This window comes from Scyliorhinus canicula, chromosome 20 (genome assembly GCF_902713615.1).
Source record: "Scyliorhinus canicula chromosome 20, sScyCan1.1, whole genome shotgun sequence".
In the NCBI taxonomy this organism is placed as follows: domain Eukaryota; kingdom Metazoa; phylum Chordata; class Chondrichthyes; order Carcharhiniformes; family Scyliorhinidae; genus Scyliorhinus; species Scyliorhinus canicula.
The window spans coordinates 21,580,675-21,594,996 of record NC_052165.1 but is presented as its reverse complement, the minus strand read 5'-3'; the positions used below and the strand labels follow the sequence as shown (position 1 = coordinate 21,594,996).

The 14,322-nt window shown below is 47.2% G+C and overlaps 1 protein-coding gene across 4 annotated transcripts in view; it reads right to left on the bottom strand.

Annotated features, from left to right (window-relative positions):
* The window catches only part of lrriq1 (leucine-rich repeats and IQ motif containing 1), a 281,000-nt gene that overhangs the window by 80,828 nt on the left and 185,850 nt on the right, over positions 1 to 14,322 (bottom strand). For all 4 annotated transcript variants that reach the window (XM_038780687.1, XM_038780683.1, XM_038780684.1 and 1 more), the window contains exons 16-17: positions 7,726 to 8,217; positions 5,092 to 5,320 (exon numbers count right to left, since the gene is read on the bottom strand). In XM_038780687.1, the coding sequence (XP_038636615.1) occupies positions 5,092 to 5,320; positions 7,726 to 8,217 (721 nt within the window). The remainder of the gene's footprint in view (positions 1 to 5,091; positions 5,321 to 7,725; positions 8,218 to 14,322) is intronic.

The following is a 14,322-nucleotide window of genomic DNA, read 5'->3' as shown; positions in this document are numbered from 1 at the left end:
AGGGTGGGATGATGGCTGTGATGCCTCAATGGTGCACTCCTCTAAGATGTTACCATGGATGGCCTGGCCTCATTGATGGAGATCCAGCGAGAGAGTGGACATGTGGTCAATGGGAGAAAAAGATCATTTTGTCTAACGTGAACAGCTCACTTGAGGCAGGTCATCTGGGTGAAGGATCCTCACCTTGCTGTCGGTGAATGTTCTCTCATCGGTCAACCCCGAGATCTCCAGGCCCATTCCTCATAGGGAGGTTATGACTCTGGTATCTGGAATTCTACTGCCTGTCAGGGCCCTTTCACGCCTATTATGGGCTGACCTCTCCTGTGAGGACAGAGAGGGGGTACTGTGAGCCATGCACTTGGGACATCGGGGGGGGGGGGGGGGGCAGGGTAGGGTCTATGGCAGGTGGTATGTGTGGACACTGTATCTGGACAAGTAGGAGGAGTTGTGCTGGTGGGTGCCAGGGTTTGCTGAGGCACAAGCGTGGTGATCAGATTTGGGTGAGTGCGAGGTGCCATCTGCTGACCCGTTTATGGTGGCCGAGATCAGGTCGATGGCAGGCGGCACTGATGACCAGGGGGCTGGTGTTAACTTACGGTCCGGTGGAGGACATTGGTCTTTTTCCTGAACTGTACAGTGGTTCCCCCGATGACCCTACCCGAACTGATGGCTGCTGCCACTGCCAACCTGGCGGCAATGGCGGTCCACAGCTGGTCCTCCGACCCTTTCTGGGAAACAGACTTTGGTCCAGAACTTTTGGTGGAGCGGCTTTTGAATCAGATTGCCACTTTGTGCTCCAGGTCCTTTGTTGTCTGTAGTCCATATTAATGATTTTGACTGAAATGGTGAAAAGTATGATTTAAAAGTTTAGAGATTATTCAAAAATTGGCTATGCGCTTGATAGTGAGAGAGAAAGCTGGAGACTGCAGGAAAATATTCATGAGCGATCAGGTGGACAGTAAAGCAGCAAATGAAATTTAATCCAGAGAAGTGTGAGGCAATGTATTGAGGAGACAAACAAGGGAAATGGAATACACAATAAATGATAGATTACTGAGAAAGAACAGAGGGATCTTGGAGAGCACGTTCGCAGATCATGAAGGTAGCGGGACAAGTAGTAGTTGGCAAAGAAAGCATATGAGATACCCTCTTTTATTAGATGAGGCATAAGATATAACTGAAGGGAGGTAATGTTAGAATTGTACAAAAAAATAGTTAGGCTAAAGCTAGAGTGCTGTGTACTGTCCTGGCCACTGCATTGATTACACTAGGATCAGTATAGAGGAGGTTTACAAGGATGTTGCCAAGAACGGAGGATTTTGGCTATGAGAAAAGAATGGATGGTCTTGGACTGCTTTCTTTGTAACAGACGAGGCTGAGAGGAGATTTAATTGAGGTGTATGAAATTATGAAAGGCTGATATAGAATTGATAGAAAGGAGTAATTTTTGTGAGCTGAGAGATCAATAGCCAGGAGGGATAGATTTAAAGTAATTAGCAGAGGATTAGAGAGAAGTTAAGGAGAATGTTTTATCATTCTGAAGATGGTGGGGATCTGGAATTCACTGCCTAAAAGGATGGTTGAGGCAGAAACCTTATTGTATTTGGATTGGATTTGTTTCTTGTCACATGTACCGAGGTACAGTGAAAAGTATTTACCTAGGTACATCCATAGAAGATAGCAGGAGGAGGCCTTTTGGCCCTTCGAGCCTGCTCTGCCATTTATCACGATCATGGCTGATCATCTAACTCAATAGTCTAATCCTACTTTCTTCCCATAGCCTTTGATCCCATTCACCCTAAGTGCAATATCTTGCCACCTGTTGAATATATTCAATGTTTTAGCATCAACTACTTCCTGTGGCAATGAATTCCGCAGGTTCACCATTCTTTGGGTGAAGGAATGTCTCCTCATCTGTCATGGGAATGTCCCTTTGAGAACAGTCCAAAGATGTGCGGGTTAGGTGGATTGGCCATGCTAAATTGCCCGTAGTGTCCTAAAAAGTAACGTTAAGGTGGGGTTGTTGGGTTAGGGTATAGGGTGGATACGTGGGTTTGAGTGGGGTGGTCATTGCTCGGCACAACATCGAGGGCCAAAGGGCCTGTTCTGTGCTGTTAAAAAAAAACAAAAAAAACTGTTTGTCTTCTCAAATGGCTGCAGTGATGTCATTGTGTGGGTGGAGCTGGGCGGTTGCTGTGGTTTTTACTTTCGTTTTGAGCTGGAAGCTGTTGTTACTTTCGGTTTAGACCGTTGGAAGCTGTATTCAGACTACAAGGATCTTGGAGTCTCTCTCTCTCTGCATGCTACAAAGGTGTCTCCAGATCACTTGATAACTTCAAAGTAATAATTGTGTTCTAGAAGGAATTCAAACCTATTATTTTGTGGTAAAAGGGATTGTCTAAATTATTAATGTTGTTACTTGAGTGAAACAGTAAAGGGAAGTTATTAGGTTTAAGTATAGAGTACTGGAGCTGTGTGGGGTATTTAGGCTTGTAGTTGATAAAAATGCTGACTATGTGTGTTTATAGAAATGTTAACTGAACTCGTAGAATAAACTTTGTTTTTGATTTAAAATGCTTAAGGCCTTGTTGAATAACTCCTGAAAGGTAGGCCCTTGTGCTCCTCATAACCAAAATCTCGAAACAGTTGTAGGTCAGGTGAACTCCATGATATACTTTGGTGTTCTCTAAACCCTGGCCCATAAAACATCTCAGTCCAAAATGGTTTACCCTGAATCATCAGATTGTGATCCCTGGTTCGAGACCCACCCACCATTGGGAATATCTTCCCTGCATCTACCCTGTCCAGTCCTGTTAGAATTTTATAAGTCTCTATGAGATCCCCCTTCATTCTTCTGAACTCCAGCAAGAACAATCCTATCCTAGTCAATCTCTCCTCATATGACAGCCCCGCCATCCCTGGAATCAGTCTGGCAAACCTTCGCTGCACTTCCTCGAGAGCAAGAACATCCTGAGACCAAAACTGCACACAATACCCCAAGTGTGGCCTCACCAAGACCCTGTATAATTGCAGCAGACATCCCTAGTTCTGTACTTGAAACCTCTCTCAATGAAGGCCAATATACCATTAGCCTTCTTTGCTGCCTGCTGCACCTGCACGCTTACCTTCAGCGACTGGTGCACAAAGGCACCCAGGTGGCACTGCACACTCCCCTCTCCCAATGTACAACCATTCCGGTAGTAATCTGCCTTCCTGCTTTTGCTTCCAAAGTAAATAACCTTACACTTATCCAAATTATACTGCATCTGCCATTGATTTGCCCACTCGCCCAACCTGTCCAGATCATGCTGTAGGATCTCTGCATCCTTATCACAGTTTACCCTCCCATCCAACTTGGTATCATCTGCAAACTTTGAGATGCTGCATTTTGTTCCCTCATCCAAATAATTAATATATTGTGAATAGCTGGGGTACCAGCACCGATCACTGTGGCACCCCACTAGTTACTGCCTGCCAATTTGAAGAGGACCCATTAATTCCGACTCGTTGTTTCCTCTCTGTCAACCTGTTTTATATCCACCTCAATACACTTACCCCGATCTCATGCGCTTTAATTTTGCACAATAATCTCTCATGCGGGACTTTGTCAAACGCCTTCTGAAAGTCCAAGTATACCACATCGATTGGCTCCCCCTTGTCAATTGTATTGGGTACATCTTCAAAGAATTCCAACAGATTTGTCAAGCATGATTTCCCTTTCATAAATCCATTCTGACTCTGACTGATCCTGCCACTGCTTTCTAAATGTTCCGCTATAAAAACTTGATAATGGATTCAAGAATTTTCCCAACTGCCAATGTTAGGCTTACTGGTCTATAATTCCCTGTTTTCTCTCTATTCTTTTTGAATATTGGAGTGACATTAGCTACTCTCTAATCTGCAGGGACTGATCCAGAGTTTACTGAATCACGGAAGATGACCACCAAATGCATCCACTATTTCCAGAGCAACCTCCTTAAGCACTCTGGGATACAAATTTTCAGGCCCTGGGAATTTATCCACCTTCAATCCTATCAATTTTCCCAGCACCATTTCTCTACTAATATTGATCTCCTTCAGTTCTTCCCTCTCACTAAACCTTTCATTCTCCAAGATTTCTGGTATCACTTCTACGTGCAGCTCAACAGATCATTTAGTACAGGAAAAGAAAATACTTAATAGGGCAACACAAGGTACACAGTGTAAATACATAGACACCGGAATCGGGTGAAGCATACAGGTGAGTAGTATTAATCAGATCAGTCCATAGGAGGGTGGTTTAGGAGTCTGGTAAGAGCGGGGAAGAAGCTTTTTTGAATCTGTTTATGCGAGTTCTGAGTTTTGTATCTCCTGCCCGATGGAATAGTGAGTCAGCCCGCTTTCCCAAGGCAGTGGAAGGTGTCGACAAAGTCAATGGATGGGACGTGGGTTTGTGTTTAAAACATATGGATAGGCACTTGAAATGCCATAATCTACAGGGTGACAGACCAACAGCTAGAAAATGAAATCAAGCTGTACAGCTCTTTTTCGGCAAACACAGACATGATGGACCGTATGCTCCCCTTCTGTGGCATAATTCTTTAATGTTTCTATGTATCTACCATCCTGGTGGCCGCATGACCCAACGATAATTACAAATGACAATTATTAAAGGCCCTATATAAATACAAATAGCTGTTATTGCTGTTGATAAAAGAGCTGTTGACTAATAATAACAATCAAAATCTATCAATTCGACTGCAACAGATGGAGACAGAACACAAGGAAAACCACAGCTTTGGGACTGTCAGCCCATAGTCACATGTTTCTAGTAAGCACTGTTCACTTGCCAAAATGGGTTCATACTTTTGCATAAATGAAATGACAAAAATGAAATGAAATGAAAATCGCGTATTGTCACAAGTAGGCTTCAAATGAAGTCACTGTGAAAAGCCCCTAGTCGTCACATTCTGGAGCTTGTTCAGGGAGGCTGGTACAGGAATTGAACTGTGCTGCTGGCTTGCCTTGGTCTGCTTTCAAAGCCAGTGATTTAGCCCTGTGCTAAACCAGCCCCTAAAGATAAAGATATGCTGCCCATTATTTTTCTCTAACCTGGATGATGGTGACTGCTATATGTCTGCTTTCTTCACTTCCATCAAACATCTTCCATTTCTGAGCTGGAGCTTCAGCAGTGTTCTGTGAAGCAACTTTCATCCTGTTGTTGTAATCTCTCCACGCAGACTGAATCACTGAAGCAGCATTATGAAGTACCATGTACATATGAATTTGTCTACGAATACTATATCCCCGCCAGTGGGACTGTAAGACGGTAGCTGCATAGCTGCCAACACAAAGATATGAAAACACATTATTGTTAATCAGGAGAAACAGTAAATAATAATAATTTATTTAAATTTTTTTTTAGAGTATCCAATTAATTTTTTCCAATTAAGGGGCAATTTAGCACGGCCAGTCCACCTACCCTGCACATCTTTGGGTTGTGGGGGCCGAAACACACGCAAACAAGGGGAGAATGTGCAAACTCCACACAGACAGTGACCCAGAGCCAGGATCGAACCTGGGACCTCAGCGGCGTGAGGCAGCAGTGTGTCACCGTGCTGCCCTGTAAATAATTATTTAAAACATCCATCCAGCCATTAATTGATTAAGTGATTCAAATTTTGTTTTGCGAGGCTTCGACCCAATTAGATTTTCATTGACCAATAATGAGGATTTATTACAAAAAACACTAACTTTTCTTCCTGTTACTTACTTTATAAATGGTTATCTTTCCTGCTTCCACTGTTATCTTTAGAATCCCCAAGGATCTATTTCTACCTATTTCTTCCTCATATGTGCCTCCAGGTGATACCATCCAAAGGTGACAATTCAAATTGTACGCTTACATCTCCCAGCTATACTTGACAGCACCTCACCACATCAGAAGGCAGCTAACTGCTTTCTGTTGTAAAAAAGAGGAATTCAAAGCACTGAGCTGCTTCTGGTGGTGAGGAGCTGTCAATCATAGCAAGTGAGTTTATAAACATCATGGTTAGCAACAAAAGGGTAATGGAGAAACATTCAAGACTGAAAGGAAAGATCAATGAACAATCCACCAAGCAGATGTCTCTGGAATAATAAAACTGTCAATCACTGGTTAATGCAATGTATTGCTGCGAAAAAATTGAATGGATGATCTGTATTTCAAAGCCTGTCAAGAGATTTCAAGCCCTTTGAAGTGTACTGGGCTTTCTAGGAAGCTTCTGACACCTTTAATAGCTGCTGCTTTGAATACCTCTGTCTGAGGCAGCATATTTTAGGACAGGTAAGTAGGCAGCACGGTGGTGCAGTGGGTTAGCCCTGCAGCCTCACGGCACTGAGGTCCAAGGTTCGATCCTGGCTCTGGGTCACTGTCCGTGTGGAGTTTGCACATTCTCCCTGTGCTTGCATGGGTTTCGCCCCCACAACCCAAAGATGTGCAGAGTAGGTGGATTGGCCACGCTAAATTGCCCTTTATTGGAAAAAGAATAATTGGGTACACTAAATTTAAAAAAAAGGACAGGGTAAGTGAAAATGCAGTGATTTTTAAATCTACTGCCTGGACTGTTCTTCAGCTTTCAGACAGGGACTTTTAATGTGGCGGGGGCGGGGGAGGGGAGTCTGATGGAGGGTTCTGATGGGTGTGGGGGGGGGGGGTAGTCAGGTCACCCTCATATGTTCGTATTGTGGGGGAGGTCTACCCCGTTATCCCCGTGGTGATGGGTGGTGGTGGTTGGGGGTGGGGGGGAGGGGCGGGGGGGGGGGGGGGGGGGGGGAGAGATTATGCCCTTAGAATATGTTGTGGGGGAAAGGGGGGACTTGCCGTTAGGCCTCCGATACTGAATCCCACGAGCTCTTCACTATGCAGAAATCTGCATTGCGAAAGAGAGGGAATCGCATACTGGGTGGACCCTGCTCCTAGCGCCAGCAGAGACCAGGACCAACTCTACTCTGGTGGGAGCATTTAGTCTCCCGAACCGAGAATCCTTTCCATAATGTAAAAAGAAGTTCACATATGCAAACTCTGTGCAAAGAAACCAAACCAAAATTTAGTGTTTACTAAATTTGAGAATTTTCTCAGTCTCCAAAGCTGCTGGCCAAACCAAATTGCACATTTCCTTTTACATCCCAAAGTTCTTGGACAGCTAGTTCTTCTTGTTGAATATTGCAACTTAATAAATTGAAGTTTTGGCTGACTTGAGTCATTTTTACAAGGTTAAACTAGGGAACCATATAGAAAGAATCAAAATTAATAAGACAGAAACAGTAAGGGAGGAAGATAGTGTAACACAGAAAAAATATCACAATGACCACAGTAAATATTAAAAGTCAAAGTTTAAGAGAGCGAAATAAAGTCAAAAATGCCCTTTTCTACTGCATGGTTGGAGGACACAGCAAAATAATACAATCCATTATTTCTTTGTTTCTAAGAACGATAAAATCACACACAACCCATGCTTCTTACATTAATCTACTACCTCCAATCTACACCAGCCACAATGTATATGTAATGCAAGGTACACAAGGCCTTAATTATAGAAACAGACATTTGATAGTATATAATGCATTGTAATTACTATAAATTGTGGCTTCTGCTATAGATTAGGTAGTTTCATGCGGTAGTGCTTTTTTGCCTTATTCAAACATTCCGAACTATCATCTAAAATGCATTACAGAAATGATAACTAAATTAATCCAATGTTTTACTTTTCCAAGTTGTCCCGTGAAATACGTTGTTGGAGCTTCCCTCTCAAACTTTCTTTATTCTGTGGTTCTGATGCTTTTCTGTTGTACTCAGAATGTATTGGCCCTTTCCTTGTTCTGAAATCCTGCAGAGACATTGCAGTTCTCTCCTGGTTTGCAATTAGTCTGGGGTCACAGTGCTCAGAATCCTGACAAGCAATGGATAAATAATCACTTTGCTTTCTGTTTTCCGAAGTATAGGTAACAGCAGTCTGAACTGGGTCAGAAACAACTTTTGTGTCAGTATTCTGGCTATTTTCTTTTGTATGATTGATGGTCAGTTTGTTACATTGCTTTTCAACATTGAGTTCTTCCTCATGAAGACTATTAGGATGTTTTTTCTCCTCAGTAAGGCATAACTCTCCATACTCATGGGCATATCTACATTCTTCAGCCAGCTGCATCAGTTCCTCACAGTGCTGACAGCGTGTTTCTGTAATGTCCAAAGAGTCCAATCTGTTATTAAAAAAGGACAAATATGCAAAAAAAAATTAGTGCTACATTTTACAGAATGATGCTGAAGATAAGCATGGCATAAAAAAAGCAGAGTTCACATCAGGGTGCACATTATCAGGAATTCAGGCACAGAGGGTACTTAAATAAAACGCTTGGCAAGTGAGATCTGTAAATCGGTTACACTGATCTAAGATCCACATTTTAAATATGGGCAATTGGGGTGTGACACTCTGTGACTGGTGCTCAAAACTTTAAAATTTACCCCATAGTTTCCACCATTTTGGGTTTCTGAAGGCACTATTTTCCTTACTTTGCAGAAATTGTGGCTTTAGTACATACAGGTGATATGTTTTTAAACTTTAACGTCTTGTGCTAAAGCGGTTGAGATGAATAGGACATATTTATTTAAGGGAAAGCCTGATCAATACAATTAGGGAGGAAGAAACAGAAGGATATTATCGGATGAGATGAAATAAGCTGGGGGAATATAATTATTAAAATAGACCTGTGGGTCTGAATGGTCTGTTTCTATGTTTCTTTGTGCAGAATTTGTCAATGTTTGCTTTTGGAACCTAGGCCTGAATGTTTTGGATGGTGGGGCCTGACCTCCATCATCAGGAGAGTGCGAGAAACGTATCTCCGCTGACTCTGACAGGCCTGCTGCCATTTTACCCTCAATTGAGCATTGATTGACAGCATGCAAGACATGTCCACACTTGGAAGGAAGTTCTGCCTTGGCGAGCTGCCTTGGAATAACAGCTCCACCCTCACAAGGCACTTGTGCAAATTGCACAAACTGCCTCAAGAGTGCCGTGCCTGGGGCTAAATGCAAGGAGCTGGTTGTGGTAGTCACCACTGTTGTATTGTGTACACTGCATACGAAAGGTATTACGGTAAGGCCCATGTACTACAGGCAGGGGGGTAGATCCCCGCTTGCTGGCTCCGCCCAGTAGGCGGAGTATAAATGTGTGGGCTCTCCGAGCTACAGCCATTTCGACAGCAGCTGCGGGAGGCTCCACACTCTGCATAATAAAGCCTCGATTACTCTCTACTCTTGTCTCGTCGTAATTGATAGTGTATCAATTTATTACACAGAGATTTTTAAATGATGGATCTCCGCATCAAGCCTGATTGCCTTCAGCTGCACCCTCAAGCAGACAACGCCAAGTCGGCCTTCGCACATTGGCTAGCTTGCTTTGAGGATCTGCGACTGAACCACCCTCAGAGGCACAGAAGTTCCAGATCCTTTACACGCGGCTGAGCTCAGACATCTTTCCCCTCATCCGGGAGGCGCCGACATACGCTGAGGCCATGGTGCTACTGAAGGAGATCTACACTCAGCAGACCAACAAAATCTACGCCAGGCACCTCCTCTCCACACGGCATCAACTCCCCAGTGAGTCTGTTGAAGATTTCTGGCGCGCCCTCCAACTCCTAGTGAGAGACTGCAATTGCCAAGCCATTTCGGCCGCTGAACATTCTGACCTGCTACTTAGAGACACGTTCATTACAGGCATAGGGTCGGCCTACATCCGCCAGCAACTCTTAGAAGGGGCTACCCTCGACCTCGCTCACAGTTGCCTCACACAATATAGAGGCGTATGCCCCCGACCACATGGCTCACTCCTCCTGGACATCGTGGACCCCACCAGCAACCTCCCACAGCCAATCCCAGGACTGCGCTGCGCAGCACCTAAACAACCCTGGGGGACCCAAGTGCTACTTCTGCAGACAGTCAAAACACCCCCGACAACGCTGCCCGGCACGGAGCGCGCTCTGCAAGGCCTGCGGTAAGAAAGAACATTTTGCTGCTGTGTGCCAGGCCCGCTCGGTCGCCGCTGTCGCCCCGGCACCCCCCATGTGCGACCCGCGGGCGCTGGCATCTTCCTCGCCTCAGACCTTGTGCGGCCCGTGGGCGCCGCCATCTTCCCTGTCTCAGGACCCCTGCTCGTCGGACACCTCATCGGGCCGCTCATCGCCTACAATCGCCGCCGACCAGCCACGTCTGGCCTCCGTCACGATCGACCAGGCCCAACCGCACAACCTCGCGACCGCGTCGACGGCAGTGAAGGTTGACGGCCACAAGGTGTCCTGCCTTCTGGACTCCAGGAGCACTGAGAGCTTCATCCATCCCGATACATTAAGGCGCTGCTCCCTCACGGTCCACCCCACCAACCAGAGAATCTCCCTGGCCTCCGGATCCCACTCCGTGGCGATCCGGGGGTACTGCACCGCCATCCTCACCATCAGGGCGTAGAATTCAGTGGCTTCCGGCTCTACGTCCTCCCCAACCTCTGCGCTGCCTTGCTACTCGGCCTGGACTTCCAGTGCAAAGGCGGACGGCAGCCTTTACCATTTCCTTAGGGTTCCCTTCGGCGTCACTAACAGCGTCTCGGTCTTCCAACGGGAGATGGACCGAATGGTTGACCGGTACGGACTGCAGGCCACTTTCCCATACCTGGATAATGTCACCATCTGCGGCCACGGCCAGCAGGACCACGACGCTAACCTTTCCAAATTCCTCCACACAGCCAAACTCCTCAACCTAACCTACAAGGAGAAGTGCGTGTTCAGCACAGACCGATTAGCCACCCTTGGCTATGTGGTTCAGAACGGAGTTCTGGGGCCCGATCCCGATCGCATGCGCCCCCTTATGGAACTCCCCCTCCCTCACTGCCCCAAGGCCCTCAAACGATGCCGGGGTTTCTTCTCGTACTACGCCCAGTGGGTCCCAAACTATGCGGACAAGGCCCGTCCACTCATTCACTCCACCGTTTTCCCACTGACGGCCGAGGCTCACCAGGCCTTCAACCGTATCAAGGCTGACATCGCCAAGGCAGCGATGCACGCGGTCGTCAAGACGCTACTCTTCCAAGTCGAGAGCGATGCATCAGACGTCGCTCTGGCAGCCACCTTCAACCAGGCAGGCAGGCCCATGGCATTCTTTTCCCGCACCCGCCATGCCTCCGAAATTCGATACTCCTCTGTTGAAAAGGAGGCCCAAGCCATCGTTGAAGCTGTGCGGCATTGGAGGCATTACCTGGCCGGCCAGAGATTCACTCTCCTCACTGACCAACGGTCAGTTGCCTTCATGTTTAACAACACACAGCGGGGTAAGATCAAAAATGATAAAATCTTGAGGTGGAGGATCGAGCTCTCCACCTACGATTACAAGATTTTGCATTGCTCCGATGCTCGAGGCACATGTGCCAGCGCACAAGTGGACCGACTCCACACCCTGCACAACGATCACTGTCACCCAGGGGTCACCCGCTTTTATCACTTCACAAAGGCCCGCAATCTGCCCTACTCCATCGAGGAGGTCAGGGCTATCACCAGAGACTGCCAGGTCTGCGCGGAGTGCAAACCGCACTTAGACCGGCCAGGCCGTGCCCGCCTGGTGAAGGCCTCCCGCCCCTTTGAACGCCTCAGCGTGGACTTCAAAGGGCCCCTCCCCTCCACCGACCGCAACACGTACTTTCTCAATGTGTCGACGAGTACTCGAGATTCCCCTTCGCCATCCCATGCCCATGGTTTAGCTCACTGGGCTAAATCACTGGCTTTTAAAGCAGACCAAGCAGGCCAGCAGCACGGTTCGATTCCCGTACCAGCCTCCCCGGACAGGTGCCGGAATGTGGCGACTAGGGGCTTTTCACAGTAACTTCATTGAAGCCTACTCGTGACAATAAGCGATTTTCATTTTTTTCATTTTTCAACATGATGTCTGCCATCGTCATCAAAGCCCTCAACACCATCTTCGCACTGTTCGGTTTCCCCGCCTACGTCCACAGCGACCGGGGATCCTCATTTATGAGCGATGAGCTGCGCTAGTACCTGCTCAACAGGGGAATTGCCTCGAGCAGGACGACCAGCTACAACCCCGGGGAAACAGGCAGGTGGAGTGGGAGAATGGGATGGTCCGGAAGGCCGTCCAGCTGGCCCTACGGTCCAGAAATCTCCCGGCCTCCCGCTGGCAGGAGGTCCTCCCCGACGCCCTTCACTCCATTCGGCCGCTCCTGTGCACTGCGACTAACGAAACTCCCCATGAACGTCTCTTTGCCTTCCCTAGGAAGTCCACCTCCGGGGTTTCGCTCCCAACATGGCTGGCAGCTCCAGGACCCGTTCTCCTTCGCAAGCACGTGCGGCTCCACAAGGCAGACCAGTTGGTTGAGAGGGTACAGGTACTCCACGCGAACCCGCAGTATGCCTACGTAGCGTACCCCAACGGCCGCCAAGACAGTTTCCCTCAGGACCTGGCACCAGCTGGGTCCCCACACACCCCCCTCTGCCCCGGCGCCACCATCCCTCCCCCCGGCGCACCTCACCACAGCCCCCGCTCCAGGATGATCTGCCCTCCCCTTGGTCCCACCCGTGGATGAAGATGAGGCCGACATGCTCCTGGAGTCACCGACGACCGAACCAACGCCTGAATCGCCACAACTGCGGCGCTCGCAACGACGGATCAAGGCGCATGACTGTCTAAATTTGTAACCTCTTTCTTAAATTTTAAACAACCTGTATGTAAATAGTTTCCACCACCCCAGCTGGATTTTTTTTAACAGGGGGTGAATGTGGTAGTCACCACTGTTGTATTGTGCATACTGCATACAAGGGTATTACAGTAAGGCCCCTGTACTACAGGTACGGGGGAGATCACTGCCTGCTGGCCCCGCCCAGTAGGCGGAGTATAAATGTGTGGGCTCTCCTAGCTGCAGGCATTTCAGCAGCAGCTGCGGGAGGCTCCACATCTCTGTGTAATAAAGCCTTGATTACTATCTACTCTCGATTTGTCGTAATTGGTAGTGCATCACTGGTGTGAAGGTAAGTGGCAGAAGTTCTGGGGGGAGGAGGGTAGGAGATGCCCTGGGTGGGGGAGGGGGGCATTACCAGTGAATGATTGGGTAATTGGGGGATAGGCTGGGAGGACAGGGAGGTCCAGAGGTATCTGGTCTATGAGGTGAGGGCACCCCTGAAATTGGGCTTCCAGTGGAGGTTCATGTCCCAAATTCACACTGATTAATGATATACCAGGATAATGCATAAAACATCAGCTTTATTTGCAATTTATCTTATCCCGTTGTCTCATTTTACTCTGCAAACTCTATTCACCATCCCCAAGACTCCATGGGACAACAGGGATCCAATTACGTCAAATCTCCATTGACTCCAAGAAATCCGTCTTTGGCAAACTCTCTATCTTCTCGCTATAAGGTCAATGATGCTTTGGGGACAGAGGAAGGAGATATCTCCACAATAACAAAAACAACAACTTCAATTATATGGCAACCTTAATTTGCATACCTCTTCATTCACCTGAGGAAGGAGCAGTGCTCCGAAAGCTAGTGTTTGAAACAAACCTGTTGGACTTTAACCTGGTGTTGTAAGACTTCTTACTGATCCCAAGGTGCACATGAACCCAAAATTTGACACCTAGCCAGGTAAGGAGGTATTTGAGCAGAAGACTAAAAAAGAAACATTTTGGACTTCCGGTGATGGCATGTGAGGGGAAGTCGTTCAATAGGTAGCTCCGACCAGAATCTGTGTTTTTAATACATTTGTGCCCGATTTCCCAGGAGAGTTTTGCAGGAAAGCATTCTGGATCGATAACACATTGTTACGCACTGAACACAATGCCAAAAACAAAAGGAAAAGGAAGCAAAAAAATCTACGAAAGGTAATTCTTTGGATGGCTCAGAGGCTTTGTGCAGTTCGCCAGCAGAGAAAATGGTAATGGCAGGGGTGTCAATGATGGTCGCCCTGATAACAGCAGAGATGCTCTTGGATGTGCTTGCAAAGGAGTTGGACAAACACTTTGACAAGCAATGAAAGTTGGTGTCGGAGACTCTACGAAAATTGATTGAGGAAGCACTGGGCACTGTCTGTATGAAACTTGATGTGGCCGCAGAGGGAGTAAAGAAGCATGAAGGTGCTAGAGCGTGTCGAGAAGGCACTGACGAGGCAACCCTCCCCAGAACCTCTGCCACTACCTTCACACCAGCTTGCTTCATTGGAATCGGAGACAGTAATGTGGCCAAAGCGATAAAGGCTAAGGCCGATGATCTTGAAAATTGGCCGTGCGGTTGCCGGAGGTGGTGGTGGGCCAGA